The sequence below is a fragment of the Nerophis ophidion genome, linkage group LG01 (assembly GCF_033978795.1).
Source record: "Nerophis ophidion isolate RoL-2023_Sa linkage group LG01, RoL_Noph_v1.0, whole genome shotgun sequence".
NCBI lineage: Eukaryota > Metazoa > Chordata > Actinopteri > Syngnathiformes > Syngnathidae > Nerophis > Nerophis ophidion.
This window is the reverse complement of record NC_084611.1, coordinates 4,491,213-4,512,644: the sequence shown is the minus strand read 5'-3', so window position 1 is coordinate 4,512,644 and position 21,432 is coordinate 4,491,213. Positions and strand designations below refer to the sequence as shown.

The following is a 21,432-nucleotide window of genomic DNA, read 5'->3' as shown; positions in this document are numbered from 1 at the left end:
TGTATCTAGCATAATATTCTGAGAGTCCAGTCCATAGTGGATCTAACATTATACTGAGAGTCCAGTCCGTAGTGTATCTAGCATAATATTCTGAGAGTCTAGTCCATAGTGGATCTAACATAGTAGTGAGAGTCAGGTCGATAGTGGATCTAACCTAATAGTGTGACGGTCCAGTCCATAGTGGATCCAACATAATAGTGAGAGTCTAGTCCATAGTGGATCTAACATAATAGTGAGAGTCCAGTCCATAGTGGATCTAACATAATAGTGAGAGTCCAGTCCATAGTGGATCTAACATAATAGTGAGAGTCCAGTCCATAGTGGATCCAACATAATAGTGAGAGCCCAGTCCATAGTGGATCTAACATAATAGTGAGAGTCCAGTCCATAGTGGACCTAACATAATAGTGAGGGTTTAGTCCATAGTGGACTTAGCATAATATTGTGAGAGTCCAGTCCATAGTGGATCCAACAAAGTAGTGAAAGTCCAGTCCATAGTGGATTTAGCAAAATATTGTGAGAGTCCTGTCCATAGTGGATCTAACATAATAGTGAGAGTCCGGTCCTTAGTGGATCTAACGTAATAGTGTGAGAGTCCAGTCCATAGTGGATCTAACATAACAGTGAGAGTCCAGTCCATAGTGGATCTAACATTATAGTGAGAGTCCAGTCCATAGTGGATCTAACATAATAGTGAGAGTCCAGTCCATAGTGGACCTAACATAATAGTGAGAGTCCAGTCCATAGTGGATCTAACATAATAGTGAGAGTCCAGTCCATAGTGGATCTAACATAATATTGAGAGTCCAGTCCATAGTGGATCTAACATAATAGTGAGAGTCCAGTCCATAGTGGACCTAACATAATAGTGTGAGAGTCCAGTCCATAGTGGATCTAACATAATAGTGTGAGAGTCCAGTCCACAGTGGATCTAACATAATTGTGGACCTAACATAATAGTGAGAGTCCAGTCCATAGTGGATCTAACATAATAGTCTGAGTCCAGTCCATAGTGGATCTAACATAATAGTGAGAGTCCAGTACATCGTGGATCTAACATAATAGTGAGAGTCCAGTACATCGTGGATCTAACATTATAGTGAGAGTCCAGTCCATAGTGGATCTAACATAATAGTGAGAGTCCAGTCCATAGTGGATCTAACATAATAGTGAGAGTCCAGTCCATAGTGGATCTAACATTATAGTGAGAGTCCAGTCCATAGTGGATCTAACATAATAGTGAGAGTCCAGTCCATAGTGGATCTAACATAATAGTGAGAGTCCAGTCCATAGTGGATGTAACATAATAGTGAGAGTCCAGTCCATCATGGGGCCAGCAGGAGACCATCCCAAGCGGTAACAGTTTAATTGTCTATTGATCAAAAATGTACATCGATGAAGGATATTAATGAAAAAAAATGACAAAGGAAAAATATTTTTTAAAAAAAATCTAAGACGGGTCAAATACAGAATTGCTGTTAAAGAGTCCAAGATGACACTTATACAACTTGAAATCAAATAAAAATACATAAATATTAATTTGATAATAAACTCAAACTGTCTGATTGGTTGAGAGCAATGGTGATCAAGTATTTGTATTAACGTAATGACTACGTAATAAAGACGCTTTTTGTTTTTTTCCATCCCGCGCTCTTGGCGGTTCTTCTTCCCCCTCAACTCTCATCTTGCGCAGTCTCCAATTCCGCCGCTAGATGGCAGCAGCATGATGTCCAGGATGCATCAGAAGAAGCAAAGCCGGAAGTTAGCAAGGCTACCCGGACAGACGTCAGACGGGAGACGAGCGGGACAACGACGACGATCGAGTGCAAATTGACTTAAAAAACAACAAAACATTGAAGATGTTGAAAGAGTTGGTGAAAGAGCGACTGATGGCGGCGGCTGATGAAATATTCGCGCTGTTTGAAGCAACGATAGCCTCGTACGAGAAGGAACTTTCCAGAACAAGACAGAAGGCGCGACATCTCCAAAGTATTGAAGGTAAGTTTACATATTTTACAACCTTCTACGTAATCATTAAACACACAGTCTAACTAATAACTCTATTATACGTTATTATTATACAGGTTCAAGCAAAAGAGTTCAGATAATATGTTTGTACAGACATCTAGTGTCCATCTGGAAGCTTGGTCTTAGACCGAGATGCATTAAGGCTGTGTTTTTCAACCTTTTTATGTTTAGCCATACATACAAACATACATACATAGGCACCTACGCTCCAACATACATACACAAATACAGTACATACCTACAAACTCAAAGTTCTTACATCAACATGCACATTCACTGTACAAACATACATATACACATACTGTACATATACATTCACTGTACAAACATACATATACACATACATATACATTCACTGTACAAACATACATATACACATACATATACATTCACTGTACAAACAAACATACACATACTGTACATATACATTCACTGTACAAACATACATATACACATACATGTACATATACATTCACTGTACAAACATACATATACACATACATATACATTCACTGTACAAACAAACATACACATACTGTACATATACATTCACTGTACAAACATACATATACACATACATATACATTCACTGTAAAAACATACATATACACATACACATACATTCACTGTAAAAACATACATGTACATATACATTCACTCTACAAACATACATATACACATACATGTACATTCACTGTACAAACATACATATACACATACACGTACATAAACATTCACTGTACAAACATACATATACACATACTGTACATATACACTCACTGTAAAAACATACATGTACTGTACAAACATACATATAAACAAATTCACTGTACAAACACACATAAATGTACATACACATTCACTGTACTAACATACATGTACACATACATGTACATATACATTCACTGTACAAACAAAAACACGTACTGTTCATATACATTCACTGTACTAACATTCATATAAACATACATGTACTGTAACAACATACATGTACATATACATTCACTGTAGATACATACATGTACATGTACATACACATTCACTGTACTACATACACATACATGTACATATACATTCACTGTACAAACATACATATACACATACATGTACATATACATTCACTGTACAAACATACAAATACAGATACATGTACACATACATTCACTGTAAAAACATACATATACACACACTGTACATATACATTCACTGTACAAACATACATATACACATACTGTACATATACATTCACTGTAAAAACATACATATACACATACTGTACATATACATTCACTGTACAAACATACAAATACAGATACATGTACATATACATTCACTGTACAAACATACAAATACAGATACATGTACATATACATTCACTGTACAAACATACATATACACATACTGTACATATACATTCACTGTACAAACATACATATACACATACTGTACATATACATTCACTGTAAAAACATACATATACACATACTGTACATATACATTCACTGTACAAACATACAAATACAGATACATGTACATATACATTCACTGTACAAACATACAAATACAGATACATGTACATATACATTCACTGTACAAACATACATATACACATACTGTACATATACATTCACTGTAAAAACATACATATACACACACTGTACATATACATTCATTGTACAAACATACATATACACATACTATACACATACATTCACTGTACAAACATACATATACACATACTGTACACATACATTCACTGTACAAACATACATATACACATACTGTACATATACATTCACTGTACAAACATACATATACACATACTGCACATATACATTCACTGTACAAACATACATATACACATACATGTACATATACATTCACTGTACAAACATACATATACACATACATATACATTCACTGTACAAACATACATATACACCCACTGTACATATACATTCACTGTACAAAAAGACATATACACATACAGTACATACATACATTCACTGTACATATACAAGTACATATACATACAGTACATACACTCATGCACATAACGTTTCATCAAACATAATTTAACGTTTTTACTCTAGGGTAAACTGGGTAACACACGGCACACTGACAAAGCTTAACCTATTTTTACTATAACAATCTACAAGGTTAATATAGGTTGCTTCTCCTTCTTCCCCTCCATTTTTCTGTTTTCTTTTCTATCTCTAGTTATCATTACATATGTATTGTTGCATTTGAACAACTGTATTGTTGATGATAGAGGTCAATTATTGGTATGGTTCATTATCAATAGTGATATTTCTATTGGTATTTGTATAGCTGTAGTGTAAAAATGCTCATTGTCATTTCTGTATTATTTATTTCGCTAACTGCTTCTTTGCTATCACTTTTACCATCATATTTGTACATATCCTACTTGCTGATTTTGCTCTATTGTTGTTGTTGTTTTTGTCTCTCTGTCTTATCCCCCTCTTGTCCACAAAATGTTCCCCTCTGTTTTCCTTTTTTTCTCTTTCTATCCCCTCCTGCTCCGGCCCGGCTGCACCAAATGATAATATAAATACATTTAATAAAGTCAAATACAAATAAGGCAACAAGAGAAGTATCCTACACTTCTCTTTTGTAAAGTAAACCTGACGGCTGATATGGCCATCTACATCTACATCTACATCTACATCAACTTTATGATTTGACTGAGAAGCTGGACAGGACAAAAAAACAAAACAAAACATTTTTTGCGTTGAAAAAAATGCAGAGGCACACCACCGCCAGAAATCTTTAAAAAACTAAACTCAGTTGACAGTAAAAAGTTATTGTTGCAATTGTTGGATATGACTTTAAAGCATAAGCAAGCATGCATCACTATAGCTCTTGTCTCAAAGTAGGTGTACTGTCACATCACACTGACTTATTTGGACTTATTTTTCTGCTGTTTTCCTGTGTGTAGTATTTTACTTCTTGTCTTGCGTTCCTATTTTGATGGATTTTGGTCTTTGTTTTGGTATTTTCCTGTAGCAATTTCATGTCTTCCTTTGGGCGATATTTCCCGCGTCTACTTCATTTTAGCAATCAAGAATATTTCAGTTGTTTTCATCCTTTTTGGTGGGGACATTGTTGATTGTCATGTCATTTCTTGTCATGTCTTTGCACACACAGTAAGTCTTTGCTGTCGTCCAGCAATCCAGTTTAGTTTACTTAGTCGCCAGTTCAGTTTTAGTTTCGTTCTGCATAGCCTTCCCTAAGCTTCAATGCCTTTTCTTAGCGGCACTCACCTTTTGTTTATTTTTGGTTTAAGCGTTAGACACCTTTTTTTCCCTGCACTCTGCCTTCCGCTGTTCCTGAGATCTACAAAGCATTTAGCTACCTGCTGCCACCTACTGATATGGAAGAGTATTACACGTTTACTCTGCCGAGCTCTAGACAGCACCGACACTCAACAACAACACATCATTTGCAGACTATAATTACTGGTTTGCAAAAAATATTTTTAACCCAAATAGGTGAAATTAGATGATCTCCCAGGGCACACCAGACTGGATCGCACAGCACACAGTGGTTTTAAAAACACTGCATTAAGGAACCTCGTGTGGTTACATTTGCACATTTCAACATGTTTGAAAAGGAGTAGGAAGAAGCAAACCTTATATTTAATTCCAGCCCGTCCCTATGTATTGTGCTGATAGTTCATTCACACCATTTACATGTTTAAATTCAGTTCACTTCCTGTTAGAAATATATTTTATATGCCATTGACAATTCATGAGTATATACTGTTTTTGTTTGTGTTTTTTACTTAAAAGGGATTTTTTTTGCAACCTTAACAGCTAACTGCTTGTAGGACGTAATGACGTCACGTAACTGCGTATGTACGTGCACGCGCATTAGCTGTGGGTGTTGTTTGCTAATACTAATGTTGTGTGTGTGTGTGTGTGTGTGTGTGTGTGTGTGTGTGTGTGCAGGCGCTCCCTGTGCGTACGCGTGGACGAGACAAGGTGAGTGACCAACTTTAAGCTCTTTAAAGGGGAACATTATCAGCAGACCTATGTAAGCGTCAATATATACCTTGATGGTGCAGAAAAAAGACCATCTATTTTTTTAACCGATTTCCGAACTCTAAATGGGTGAATTTTGGCGAGTTAAACGCCTTTCTGTTTATCGCGCTGGAAGCGATGATGTCAGAATGTGACGTCGCCGAGGTAACACACCCACCATTTTCATTTTCAACACATTACAAACACCGGGTCTCAGCTCTGTTATTTTCCGTTTTTTTGACAATTTTTTGGAACCTTGGAGACATCATGCCTCGTCGGTGTGTTGTCGGAGGGTGTAACAACACTAACAGGGAGGGATTCAAGTTGCACCACTGGCCCCAAGATGCCAAAGTGTCTGCCGCCAGACCCCCATTGAATGTGCCAGAGTGTCTCCACATTTGACCGGCGATGCTAAGACAGACATGGCACAGAGATGTATGGATAACCTGCAGATGCATTTGCAACGATAGTCAACGAAATCACAAAGGTGAGTTTTGTTGATGTTGACTGCCAGCTAATCGATGCTAACATGCTACGCTAATTGATGCTAACATGCTATTTACCAGCGGTGCTAAAGCAGACATGGCACAGAGATGTATGGATAACCTGTAGATGCATTTGCAACGATAGTCAACGAAATCACAAAGGTGAGTTTTGTTGATGTTGACTGCCAGCTAATCAATGCTAACATGCTACGCTAATCGATGCTAACATGCTATTTACCGGCGGTGCTAAAGCAGACATGGCACAGAGATGTATGGATAACCTGCAGATGCATTTGCAACTATATTACGTTTCCTTCCACCCACATTTAATGCGAAACAAACACTTACCAATCGACGGATTTAAGTTGCTCCAGTGTCAAAAGATGCGAAAGTCCTGATCGTTTGGTCCGCACATTTTACCGGCGATGCTAACGCAGCTATTCGGCCATGCTATGGCTATGAATAGCGTCAATAGCTATTCGCTCAATAGCTTCAGTTTCTTCTTCAGTATTTTCATACTCCAACCATCTGTTTCAATACATGCGTAATCTGTTGAATCGCTTAAGTCGCTGAAATCCGAGTTTGAATCCGAGCTAATGTCACTACATCCTGCTGTGGTATTCCCATTGTTTGTTTACATTGGCAGCACTGTGTGACGTCACAGGGAAATGGATAGTGGTTCCGAAGATAGTGAAGATAAGGCACTTTAAAGCTTTATTTAGGGATATTCCGAGACCGGTGAAATTTTGAAAAAAACTTCAAAAAATACAACAAGCCACTGGGAACTGATTTTTATTGTTTTTAACCCTCTTGAAATTGTGATAATGTTCCCCTTTAAATTTTGTAACATAAACTTAGTCATTGTGAAAATATAGACACTTGTAAAACAAATATGTGCTTTTAAACCACTAGCCAATAGTGTTGATTTTATATGCATAGACATGTAATAATTAGACGCAGCATTGGCTGCTGTGACATGAGAAATTGGGCCGCCATCTTGAAGTGGTGATGAGGAGCCGGCGAGCAGCCTAAACTTGACAGTTAGAAAACAAAGATGGTGTTCAGCATTTTTCCTGCTCAAATGAGCGGACTGTTGAAAATAGGAATCGGCAGGATGACTTTTCACGAGTAAGATTTAACATTGACATACTATTGGTTGTATTTAGTTAAAAGAATATTAGCACAGAGTTGAGAAGGAGCAAAGATGTTCAAAAGTACTGAAATCCTAGCCCAGGGGTCGAGAACCTTTTTGGCCGAGAGAGCCATGAAAGCCAAATATTTTAAAAAGTATTTCCGTGAGAGCCATATCATATTTTTTAACACTGAATACAAATTAAATGTGTGCATTTGTAAGTAAGACCAACATTTTTAGGGAATAATAAGTCTTTTATTCTTTTTAATAACGTTGTTATTGGGGCGGTACATCTTGGATGGTAGAGTGGCCGTGCCAGCAACTTGAGGGTTCCAGGTTCAATCCCCGCTTCCACCAACCTAGTCACTGCCGTTGTGTCCTTGGGCAAGACACTTTACCCACCTGCTCCCAGTGCCACCCACACTGCTTTAAATGGAACTTAGATATTGGGTTTCACTATGTAAAGCGCCTTGAGTCACTAGAGAAACAGCGCTATATATACTGTATATAATTCACTTCACAATATAATTCACTTATTCTAAAGCTAACCAATAATAAATATAATACTTCTTACCATTAATGTGACTTCTTGAACAGGTGCGATAGAAAATAGATGGTTGGATTAAAATGCATGAGAATGTCTTATCTTTTGAACGTTATTTTTAACACTGTGATTATCAGCGGAATTATTCATTACTTATCGTGTTAAGCAATGCCAGCTCAGATTTATATGCGAGCCAGATGCAGTCATCAAAAGAGCCACATCTGGCTCTAGAGCCATAGGTTCCCTACCCCTGTCCTAGCCGCTAGCAAACAAGAGTACGACCATAATAGAATTGCTTGTCAATTAAATGAATTACATATAAACATTTCATACTTGAATAACATAACGTTGAAATAAACGATGAAGATAAAGATTGTAAAAGCCAACAGGGGTAAGAATTAGGACCACAGTCCAGTTTGTGTAATATATGTTAGCTAACTAGACAATCAGATGGACAGTGGCTATACAGTATTATATAAGTCTAATTTAGTCTCGCTTTCCAACCCGATTTTGTGTAGCCCACCTTCGTGAAATGCATATTGTATATAGTTCTCTGCTAACTTATAAATAAATGATAAATGGGTTGTACTTGTATAATGCTTTTCTACCTTCAAGGTACTCAAAGCACTTTGACACTACTTCCACGTTTACCCATTCACACACACAGTTGCAGGAGATGACATCACTTTATGGCAGCTTTACGGCAGTCACAGCTGGTTTATGGTAGTGCCACTAGCTGGCTCACAGTTGGTCACAGTGGCTTGGAGTGTCCACAGCGCCCCTACATTGTTTCCTTGGTATGTAAGTCTTCATGTTGAATGTTAAAAGGGGAACGTTATCACAATTTCAAAAGGGTTAAAAAAAATAAAAATCAGTTCCCAGTGGCTTGTTGTATTTCTTAAAGTTTTTTTCAAAATTTTACCGGTCCCCGAATATCCCTAAAAAAAGCTTTAAAGATCTTGATTTTCGCTATTTGCGATGCGACTATCCATTTCTCTGTGACGTCACACAGTGCTGCCAATGTAAACAAACAATGGGAATACCACAGCAAGATATAGCGACATTAGCTCGGATTCAAACTCGGATTTCAGCGACTTAAGCGATTCAACAGATTACGCATGTATTGAAACAGATGGTTGGAGTATGAAAATATTGAAGAAGAAACTGAAGCTATTGAGCGAATAGCTATTGACGCTATTCATAGCCATAGCATGGCCGAATAGCTGCGTTAGCATCGCCGGTAAAATGTGCGGACCAAACGATCAGGACTTTCGCATCTTTTGACACTGGAGCAACTTAAATCCGTCGATTGGTAAGTGTTTGTTTCGCATTAAATGTGGGTGGAAGGAAACGTAATATAGTTGCAAATGCATCTACAGGTTATCCATACATCTCTGTGCCATGTCTGCTTTATCACCGCCGGTAAATAGCATGTTAGCATCGATTAGCTGGCAGTCAACATCAACAAAACTCACCTTTGTGAATTTGTTGACTTTATAGTTGCAAATGCATCTGCAGGTTATCCATACATCTCTGTGCCATGTCTGCTTTAGCACCACCGTTAAATAGGATGTTAGAGTCGATTAGCGTAGCATGGTAGCATCGATTAGCTGGCAGTCACTCCGCAACCAAATATGTCTGATTAGCACATAAGTCAACATCAACAAAACTCACCTTTGTGATTTCGTTGACTATCGTTGCAAATGCATCTGCAGGTTATCCATACATCTCTGTGCCATGTCTGCCTTAGCATCGCCGTTAAAATGTGGAGACACTCTGGCACATTCAATGGGGGTCTGGCGGCAGACACTTTGGCATCTTGGGGCCAGTGGTGCAACTTGAATCCCTCCCTGTTAGTGTTGTTACACCCTCCGACAACACACCGACGAGGCATGATGTCTCCAAGGTTCCAAAAAATAGTCGAAAAAAAGGAAAATAACAGAGCTGAGACCCGGTGTTTGTAATGTGTTGAAAATGAAAATGGCGGCTGTATTACCTCGGCGACGTCACGTTCTGACGTCATCGCAAAAAGAGTGATAAACAGAAAGGCGTTTAATTCGCCAAAATTCACCCATTTAGAATTCGGAAATCGGTTAAAAAAATATACGGTCTTTTTTTGTGCACCATCAAGGTATATATTGACGCTTACATAGGTCTGCTGATAATGTTTCCCTTTAAAGTCAGCCTCATTGCAGGAATGCCTATCAAAAACGTTGTCTATGTTTAAAGGCCTACTGAAATAAGATTTTCTTATTTAAACGGGGATAGCAGGTCCATTCTATGTGTCATACTTGATCATTTTGCGATATTGCCATATTTTTGCTGAAAGGATTTAGTAGAGTCTACTGGAAGTAGCAGACGATGACATCACTGGTTGTAGGGCTCCTCACATATTCACATTTCTTTTAATGGGAGCCTCCAACAAAAAGTGCTAATCGGACCGAGAAAACGACAATTTCCCCATTAATTTGAGCGAGGATGAAAGATTTTTGTTTGACGATATTGATAGCGACGGACTAGAAAAAAAAAGATAAAAAAATAGAGTTAAAAAAAAAACGCAAATGCATTGGGACAGATTCCGATGTTTTTAAACACATTTACTAGGAGAATTCTGGGAATTCCCTTATCTTTCTATTGTGTTGCTATCGCAGGGGTCGGGAACCTTTTTGGCTGAGAGAGCCAAGAAGCCAAATATTTTAAAATGTATTTCCCTAAGAGCCATATAATATTTTTTTTTAACACTGAACACAACTAAACACGTGCATTTTTAAATAAGACCAACATTTCCAGAGTATAATAGGTCTCTTATTCTTTATAATAACATTGTTATTCTGAAGCTAACTTTGGAGGGGGTGGTGGCCTGCGGACCTGCATCAAAGCAGGATGTTGCCAGGACCGGGCTTGAAATCAGCGACAGGTGCGTAGACGGCCCACCTGGGCCTTGTTATCTGATCACCCGTCGCTCTGTTATAAGCAGCAGCCAGGAGGAGAGACAGGGTTGGGGCTGGAGCCAGAGCACGAGTGAGGACGAAAGAGAAAAACACAATTGCTGAAAAGCAACTGAGAGAAAAATAAAATAAAATAAAACAATATTGTAACCCTAAAACAGGCTCTTGGTGGTCTGAATAACCCCCACACGAACCATTAATAAATAAATTACTTTTTACCATTAATGCAACTTCTTGATCATAAAAAAGCATGAGAATGTTTTATATTTTGAACGTCATTTTTAACACTGTGATTACAAGTGGAATTATTCATGACTTATCCTGTTAAGCAATGTCAGCTCAGATTTATCCGAGAGCCAGACTCAGTCATCAAAAGAGCCACATCTGGCTCTAGAGCCATAGGATCCCTACCCCTGTGCTAGTGTTTTAGTGAGTTAAATAGTACCTGATAGTCGGAGGGGTGTCTTCACGGGTGTGTTGACGCCAATGTCTCAGGGAAGTCGACGGCAGCTTCATGGACGGCCCGAGCTCAGCTGATCTCCGGTAAGAAGCGACTTTTTAACCACAATTTTCTCACCAAAACCTGCTGGTTGACATTTGGTCTGGATCCATGTTGGCTTGACCGCGCTCTGATCCATGGTAAATTTTCACCTCTGGGATTTTTAAACAAGGAATCACCGTGTGTTTGTGTGGCTAAAGGCTTAAGCTTCCCAACTCCATCTTTCTACTTTGACTTCTCCAATATTAATTGAACAAATTGCAAAAGATTCAGCAACACAGATGTCCAAAATACTGTGTAATTATGCCGTTAAAGCAGACCACTTTTAGCTGTGTGTGTGTGCAGCGCTCATACTTCCTAAAAACGCGTGACGTCCTGCGTTCACGTCATCATTACACGGCGTTTTCAAGACGAAACTCCCGTGAAATTTAAAATTGCAATTTAGTAAACTAAAGCGTCCGTATTGGCATGTGTTGCAATGTTAATATTTCATCATTGATATATAAACTATCAGACTGCGTGGTCGCTAGTAGTGGCTTTCAGTAGGACTTTAAGGCACAATTTATCCATCCATCCATCCATCATCTTCCGCTTATCCGAGGTCGGGTCGCGGGGGCAGCAGCCTAAGCAGGGAAACCCAGACTTCCCTCTCCCCAGCCACTTCGTCTAGCTCTTCCCGGGGGATCCCGAGGCGTTCCCAGGCCAGCCGGGAGACATAGTCTTCCCAACGTGTCCTGGGTCTTCCCCGTGGCCTCCTACCGGTCGGACGTGCCCTAAACACCTCCCTAAGGAGGCGTTCGGGTGGCATCCTGACCAGATGCCCGAACCACCTCATCTGGCTCCTCTCCATGTGGAGGAGCAGCGGCTTTACTTTGAGTCCCTCCCGGATGGCAGAGCTTCTCACCCTATCTCTAAGGGAGAGACCTGGAAACTCATTTGGGCCGCTTGTACCCGTGATCTTATCCTTTCGGTCATGACCCAAAGCTCATGACCATAGGTGAGGATAGGAATGTAGATCGACCGGTAAATTGAGAGCTTTGCCTTCCGGCTCAGCTCCTTCTTCACCACAACGGATCGATACAACGTCCGCATTACTGAAGACGCCGCACCGATCCGCCTGTCGATCTCACCATCCACTCTTCCCTCACTCGTGAACAAGACTCCTAGGTACTTGAACTCCTCCACTTGGGGCAGGGTCTCCTCCCCAACCCGGAGATGGCACTCCACCCTTTTCCGGGCGAGAACCATGGACTCGGACTTGGAGGTGCTGATTCTCATTCCGGTCGCTTCACACTCGGCTGCGAACCGATCCAGTGAGAGCTGAAGGCTCAATTTAATTGAAGCCTATTAGTGTGGTGACTTTCATACTAAGTGGAGTCTTGATGTGGTATTTTGGATTAGTTTACAGCATTTACAGTAATCCTGCATGACCTAAGTTTGTTTGTTGATTCCTACAAAGACGTCAGATGGTAAATGTAATGTGTACATTGGTCGAGAGCTAGTGGTTAAGCCTAAAACGGAGCAGGCCCCGCTTTGTTGCTTTGTTGGATCTGTTTCTGTATTTATTATTGTTTATTCCTCACTATTTTTAGTTTTTCGTTGTGTTTTACTTTTGTAGCTGTATGTAGAAACAGCGCCTTCGAAGCGGCGGCTGGTTGCATCAGCTCCCTGCTCCTTTTGTGTCTGTGATGTCCTTTTGTATTCTTTAATGTTTCATCTTTCTGATAAGGAATATATTTAATCTCGCCGTGCTTTTGTGTCTAGACTGTTGTGTTATCATCCATGCATTTAGTGCAAAACTCTGCTGCCAGAACTGTGAACTATACAAATATCTACTGTTCTAAAAGCACTTTATTGGCTGCCGGTGTCCTGTAGGATTAAGTTTAGAATTCTGGTCCTAGCTTTTTAGAGCCTTGCAAGGTAAGTAAGCCTCCTTCTTACATTGGTGTTTGGAGGTCTGTGGATCAGAATCTGCTGACGGTTCCAGGCACTCGTTTTGGAGCTGGAGGCTGCTTTTGAACAATCTTCCACCATCCTTGACTCTGTTGAAACTTTCAAAAGCAAACTCAAAACCCCCCTTTTTTCGTTCAGGTTTTTAATTTGCTACTCTTGGACTGATATGATGTTTTTGTTTTTACATTTTACATTTTGTGTCATTTCTGATATTTGAACTGTGTTGTGAGTTTTTTTTTTTTGTCTGTGGAAGTTGCTACATAAATAAATGCGAAAGTGTTCACTTTTTCCGCATTCTGTCATGTCACAGCTAGGGCTGTGGGAAAAAATCGATTCGAATACGTATCAAATCGTTTACGTTGTGCGATTCAGAATCAATTCTCATTTTTAAAAAAATAAAAAAATGTTGTTGCAATTTTTTTAATTGTTTTTATTAATCCAACAAACCACTACACAGCAATATCATAACAATGCAATCCAATTCTAAAACCGAACCTGAGCCAGCAACACTCAGAACTGCAATAAACAGAGCAATTGAGAGGAGACACAAACACCACACAGAACAAACCAAAAGTAGTGAAACAAAAATAAATATTATCAACAACAGTATCAATATTAGTTATCATTTCAGCATAGCAGTGATTAAAAATCCCTTATTGACATTATTATTAGACATTTGTAAAAATTAAAAAAAAGTGTCACAGTGGCTTACACTTGCATGGCATCTCACAAGCTTGACAACACACTGTGTCCAATGTTTTCACAAAGATAAAATAAGTCATATTTTTGCTTCTTTTAATAGTTCAAACAAATTTACATTATTGCAATCAGTGGATAAAACATTGTCCTTTACAATTATAAAAGCTTTTTTAAAAAAAAAAAAATACTACTCTGCTAGCATGTCAGCAGACTGGGGTAGATCCTGCTGAAATCTATGTATTGATTAAATACAGAATCGGTTTGAATCTAAAAAATATCGTTTTTGAATCGAATTGAATCGAAAAAAATCGATATTATCGAATCATGACCCCAAGAATCGATATTGAATCGAATTGCAGGACACCCAAAGATTCACAGCCCTAGTCACAGCGCTTTATTCCGAACTGGAATGCATTCATTTTTGTCCTCAAAACTCCACACACAAAACCCCGTAATGACAATGTGAAAGTTTTTTTCAATTTTTTTTATCAACCTCCCACCCCAAAAAAAACTGAACAATTACAGCATTTGCTCGATACCTTTTGTGTACAAACTGAGAACAAGTGAACATGTGTTAGTAATTGATATTAAGTGGAAAAAGGGGCGGGATTAAGGCTCAATTTGAATTCTCCCCCTTGGCTTCAGCATCTAGTGTCAAGGCGAAAGTCTTGCGAACACGGGCGTCTGTATGCGGGCGTCGCTCGAGTCTCGCCATGTCGTCAACCCTCGCCATTAGCCAGCAGTGACATAAGGCAGATTCTTACGTTCAAAATGCCATCACACACGAGGTTTAGCTTTGCCCGTGCTCTCCTTCATTTTTTTCGCCTGTCTTTAAAGGGGAACATTATCAGCAGACCTATGTAAGCGTCAATATATACCTTGATGGTGCAGAAAAAAGACCATCTATTTTTTAACCGATTTCCGAACTCTAAATGGGTGAATTTTGGCGAATTAAACGCCTTTCTGTTTATCGCGCTGGAGGCGATGACGTCAGAATGTGACGTCGCCGAGGTAACACACCCACCATTTTCATTTTTAACACATTGCAAACACCGGGTCTCAGTTCTGTTATTTTCGACTATTTTTTGGAACCTTGGAGACATCATGCCTCGTCGGTGTGTTGTCGGAGGGTGTAACAACACTAACAGGGAGGGATTCAAGTTGCACCACTGGCCCCAAGATGCCAAAGTGTCTGCCGCCAGACCCCCATTGAATGTGCCAGAGTGTCTCCACATTTGACCGGCGATGCTAAGGCAGACATGGCACAGAGATGTATGGATAACCTGCAGATGCATTTGCAACGATAGTCAACGAAATCACAAAGGTGAGTTTTGTTGATTTTGACTGCCAGCTAATCGATGCTAACATGCTATGCTAATCGATGCTAACATGCTAATTACCGGCGGTGCTAAAGCAGACATGGCACAGAGATGTATGGATAACCTGCAGATGCATTTGCAACGATAGTCAACGAAATCACAAAGGTGAGTTTTGTTGATTTTGACTGCCAGCTAATCGATGCTAACATGCTACGCTAATCGATGCTAACATGCTATTTACCGGCAGTGCTAAAGCAGACATGGCACAGAGATGTATGGATAACCTGCAGATGCATTTGCAACTATATTACGTTTCCTTCCACCCACATTTAATGCGGAAAAAACACTTACCAATATTTGGTAAGTGTAGAAAAGCGCGATACAATACTTGTATAGCGCTTTTCTACCTTCAAGGTACTCAAAGCGCGTTGACACTACTTGCACATTCACCCATTCACACACACATTCACACACTGATGGAGGGAGCTGACATGCAAGGCGCTAACCAGCACCCATCAGGAGCAAGGGTGAAGTGTCTTGCTCAAGGACACAACGGACTTGGCGAGGTTGGTACTAGGTGGGGATTGAACCAAGGACCCCTCGGGTTGCGCACGCCCACTCTCCCACTGCTCCACGCCGTCCCTGTTCTCTACTAAATCCTTTCAGCAAAAATATGGCAACATCGCGAAATGATCAAGTATGACACATAGAATGGACCTGCTATCCCCCTTTAAATAAGAACATTATCACAATTTCAAAAGGGTTAAAAACAATAAAAATCAGTTCCCAGTGGCTTGTTGTATTCTTTGAAGTTTTTTTCAAAATTTTACCGGTCTCGGAATATCCCTAAATAAAGCTTTAAAGTGCCTTATTTTCGCTCTCTGTGAAGACACTGGCCATTTCCCTGTGACGTCACACAGTGCTGCCAATGTAAACAAACAATGGGAATACCACAGCAAGATATAGCGACATTAGCTCGGATTCAAACTCGGATTTCAGCGACTTAAGCGATTCAACAGATTACGCATGTATTGAAACAGATGGTTGGAGTATGAAAGTATTGAAGAAGAAACTGAAGCTATTGAGTGAATAGCTATTGACGCTATTCATAGCCATAGCATGGCCGAATAGCTGCGTTAGCATCGGCGGTAAAATGTGCGGACCAAACGATCAGGACTTTCGCATCTTTTGACACTGGAGCAACTTAAATCTGTCGATTGGTAAGTGTTTGATTCACATTAAATGTGGGTGGAAGGAAACATAATATAGTTGCAAATGCATCTGCAGGTTATCCATACATCTCTGTGCCATGTCTGCTTTAGCACCGCCGGTAAATAGCATGTTAGCATCTATTAGCATAGCATGTTAGCATCGATTAGCTGGCAGTCAACATCAACAAAACTCACCTTTGTGATTTCGTTGACTATCGTTGCAAATGCATCTGCAGGTTATCCATACATCTCTGTGCCATGTCTGTCTTAGCATCGCCGTTAAAATGTGGAGACACTCTGGCACATTCAATGGGGGTCTGGCGGCAGACACTTTGGCATCTTGGGGCCAGTGGTGCAACTTGAATCCCTCCCTGTTAGTGTTGTTACACCCTCCGACAACACACCGACGAGGCATGATGTCTCCAAGGTTCCAAAAAATAGTCGAAAAAACGGAAAATAACAGAGCTGAGACCCGGTGTTTGTAATGTGTTGAAAATGAAAATGGTGGGTGTGTTACCTCGGCGACGTCACGTTCTGACGTCATCGCCTCCAGCGCGATAAACAGAAAGGCGTTGAAAAAATAGATGGTCTTTTTTCTGCACCATCAAGGTATATATTGACGCTTACATAGGTCTGCTGATAATGTTCCCCTTTAAGTGCATGTGATTTTGAATAAATGTGCAACAATGCAAAGTAAAAACAAAATATCACATTGTCAATATATGGGGTATTATCTGTGGAATTTTGAGGACAAAATAATTTGATACCATTTAGGAATTTGGCTGTAACATAACAAAATGCAGCCCTGTGAATGCACAGTACTTACTTACTCTAGTTTTCATACCAAGACGGCTCCCAAGGTACTGTGCACTCTCGCAGTTGTTGGGTTTTTCTTTGGGCTCTCTTTCTCCCAAGTCCATCCTCGGCTACCAATGCGGATTCTGAAAGAAGGGGATTGGTGATAGTCATTAAATATTGTGAAGTGAAGTGAAGTGAATTATATTTATATAGCGCTTTTCTCAAGTGACTCAAAGCGCTTTACATAGTGACACCCAATATCTAAGTTACATTTAAACCAGTGTGGGTGGCACTGGGAGCAGGTGGGTAAAGTGTCTTGCCCAAGGACACAACGAACCTGACTAGGATGGCACAAGCGGGAATCGAACCTGCAACCCTCAAGTTGCTGGCACAGCCACTCAACCAACCGAGCTATGCATTACTAAATATTGTAGAGTGTGTAATATGGGATTTTTGTGGCTGTTGTTGGCTTCAGCTGCATCAAGTCTTTCGTGTCTTATATGTCTTTGATGATGTCATCTGCACTATTTATCCAGTTCCTTCATATCTTTAACAACAAGTACTTTTCCATCTTCCTGTCCCCCATTTAAAGGAGTCCTAATATCAAGAAGAAGAAAAAAGCAGTTTTGAGAACAACCAGAAGCTGTTTGTAAAACTCAAGTGAGTAACAAATGAAATTTCGGACCATAAGGCGCACATTTTTTCCCACGCTTTGAACCCTGCGGCTTATAAAACGGTGTGGCTGATTTATGGATTTTTTTTTCACTGACGGCAATAATACACATAGTTAAAAAAACAAAAAAAACAAGGACATACACTTAATGTTGTGTTATTATTTGTGCTATGCCACCATCTTTTGAACAAGTAGAAGCGCTGGTCCCGCTTCCAGCCGTCCATAGCGTTTCTACGTGTATAGATTTTTTCATTTGTTGCTCCAAGCACCATTTGTAAGTTTTATAATATTACTAAAATTATTTATACTTACTAAACCGTCCCCAGTAGGAGGGTTTTCCTGCATATTTGTACATGCTATTGTTATGTAATGAATCCAGCGTCGTTAGCATTAGCTAACACGTTTACTAGTGTCTTTGTTAGTTCTATTACCTTACAACGCCAGTCTTTTTGTATTGTTTTGTAAATTCACCTAAACGCTGACTGAGTCCGTTTTGTTTCATCAGCCATGTTTACTATTGCCTTTCAAATAGGGAATGTAAATAAACATTTACTAAATATTTGTGTGTAAATACACAGCTAATATATGGAAAAATGTATGTATCTTCCGCCTAAAAAATAATTTAAGGAAAAAAATTGATTTAAGGTAATAGTTGATTTTCAAGGTTAAAGTTGATTTTCAGGGTTAGGGTTCTAATTTTCAAGGTAAAAACTGATTTTCAAGGTAAAAAGTGATTATCAAGGTAGTAAAAGTTGATTTTTCAAGACAAAAAAACTATTTTCAAGGTAAAATTTGATTTTCAAGACAAAAAATGATTTTCAAGACAAAAATGTGGGGCGGCATAGCTCGGTTGGTAGAGTGGCCGTGCCAGCAACTTGAGGGTTGCAGGTTCGATTCCCGCTTCCGCCATCCTAGTCACTGCCGCGCTGTGTCCTTGGGCAAGACACTTTACCCACCCACACTGCTTTAAATGTAACTTAGATATTGGGTTTCACCATGTAAAGCGCTTTGAGTCACCAGAGAAAAGCGCTATATAAATATAGTTCACTTCACTTCAAAATTGATTTTCAAGACAAAAAACGATTTTCAAGGTTAGGGTTCTAATATTCAAGGTAGAAGCTGATTTTCAAGGTAAAAAATAAGTTAAGGTAAAAGTTGATTTTTAAAGTAAAAGTTGATTTCAGATTTAAGTTTTTTAAACTATTTGTATTATTGCCGTCAGTGAAAAAAAAAATCCATAAATTAGCCACACCGTTTTATAAATCGCAGGGTTCAAAGTGTGGGGAAAAAATTGTGCCTTGTGGTCCGAAATTTCATTTGTAGCTCACTTGAGTTTTAAAATTATTTAAGCGTGCAGCTTTTATATCGGTGCGCTCTATAGTCAGAAATTAGGGTGCAGTTTTACTAACGTTCCACTTAACAATTTGACACGCTTCATTTCAACAGTGCCCGGGAGACAACATAAACTCATTTTGTTTTACTGTACATTTTTTATAAGCAGTTGATGTTAGTCAATTATTAACAATTGAATACACGATATTGCACAAATCATTCAGGACTGTGTTTAGATAGCTACCATAATAATTCATGTTGGTGTTCTGCAGATGTCCACCAGCTATCTGGTGCTCAAGAAAGACGTCCCTCTTTGTCCCCCTTGAAGCCGGAGGATCCACAGCCCCCCCACATTAAAGAGGAGGAGGAGGAGGAGGAAGATTGGATCAATCAAGAGGAAGATTACATTCCAGGGCCGAAGGAAGCTGACCTCACCAAGATGCCACCGACTGGTGTCCCTGTGAAGAATGATGAAGACATAACAACCGAGTCTTCCCACCTTCATCGCAGTCCAAGTGAGGAGAACGGAGGGGTGGAGCCTTCAAGCAGCAGCTCAACACAACACTTGACAGCAGAGGCTGAGGAAGACCACTTTGGAGCTCCACTATCAGACAATGAGGACATGTCACAATCTATGGAGTGTAAGGACTGGAACGACATCAAAGATACTTTGAGCAGCGATACAGATTGTGAAGGCGATATGACGACTCAAACTAACAAACGCTGTAAAAAAGAGGTGACTGGTGAAAAATCGTTCACGTGCTCAGATTGCGCTAAAGTATTTTCTCGCCTGAGTGTTTTTCTTCAACACATGAGAACACACACAGGAGAAAAACCCTTTCTTTGTTCAATATGCGGCGAAAGATTTGCTCTTATGTGGAATATGAAGGCGCACATGAGAATACACAAAAGGGAAAAACCCTTTAAATGCTCAGTTTGTGGCCAAACATTCTCTATTAAGGCAAACATGGTATCCCATATGAGAACGCACACGGGAGAAAAACCCTTTGTGTGCTTAGTTTGTGTTAAAACGTTTGCTCATAAGGCAAATTTGGTCTCGCACATGCGAACGCACACCGGAGAAAAACCCTTCATGTGCTCATTTTGTGCCAAAACGTTCTCCCATAAGGCGAATATGGTTACACACATGAGAACTCACACCGGAGAAAAGCCCTACAAATGCTCAGTTTGTAGCGACTCATTTGCTCAAGGGTCCGCTTTAAACAGACACTTGAGAATACACACGGGAGAAAAACCCTTCCAGTGCTCGGTTTGTGTGAAAACATTCTCTAGTAAGACAAATATGCTAACACACATGAAAACACACGCCAGCGAAATGATGCATCTGCTCAACGGTCCACTTTAAACGGTGGAAAACCATTTAAATGCTCACTTTGTCGTGGTGTATTTGCTTGCAAGTCCATCTCACGTTAGAAAGTCAGTGTTGTGATGACTTCAAAGCTGAGCTACTGAAGAGTGTCAAGATCTGATTTTAATCTCCAATGTATCTTTTATTTTGATAGTTTTTTGGACCCAACGGTATTAAAGATGACCTCACCTTAATAATGGAGGACACGGTCACAAATGATAAAGCAGTCTGAGGTTTTACATTAGTCTCCTTTCGACAACATTCATTATTGCTGACGTTTGAAACACACATAAGAGATACGTACATTTACAATCAGAAACACTCATTTTAATATGTGTACACTGCAAAAATGTAACTTTGTAAACTTTTTTTGTGTGCAAGTCAAGTTTGTCTATTTTT

The 21,432-nt window shown here is 39.6% G+C and overlaps 1 protein-coding gene across 2 annotated transcripts; it reads left to right on the top strand.

The window, feature by feature from the left end:
* The first annotated feature begins 1,760 nt into the window (after positions 1-1,760).
* LOC133549394 (gastrula zinc finger protein xFG20-1-like) lies at positions 1,761-21,432 on the top strand. 2 transcript variants are annotated; one of them, XM_061894771.1, is made up of 3 exons: positions 1,761-1,998; positions 6,000-6,032; positions 19,937-21,431. In XM_061894771.1, exons 1-3 carry the CDS (start codon positions 1,860-1,862, stop codon positions 21,028-21,030), a joined length of 1,266 nt encoding a protein of 421 aa, XP_061750755.1. In that variant the 5' UTR covers positions 1,761-1,859; the 3' UTR covers positions 21,031-21,431. The 2 variants fall into 2 exon arrangements, with proteins under 2 accessions (XP_061750755.1, XP_061750762.1); XM_061894778.1 differs by lacking the exon at positions 6,000-6,032 and having other exon boundaries at positions 19,937-21,432.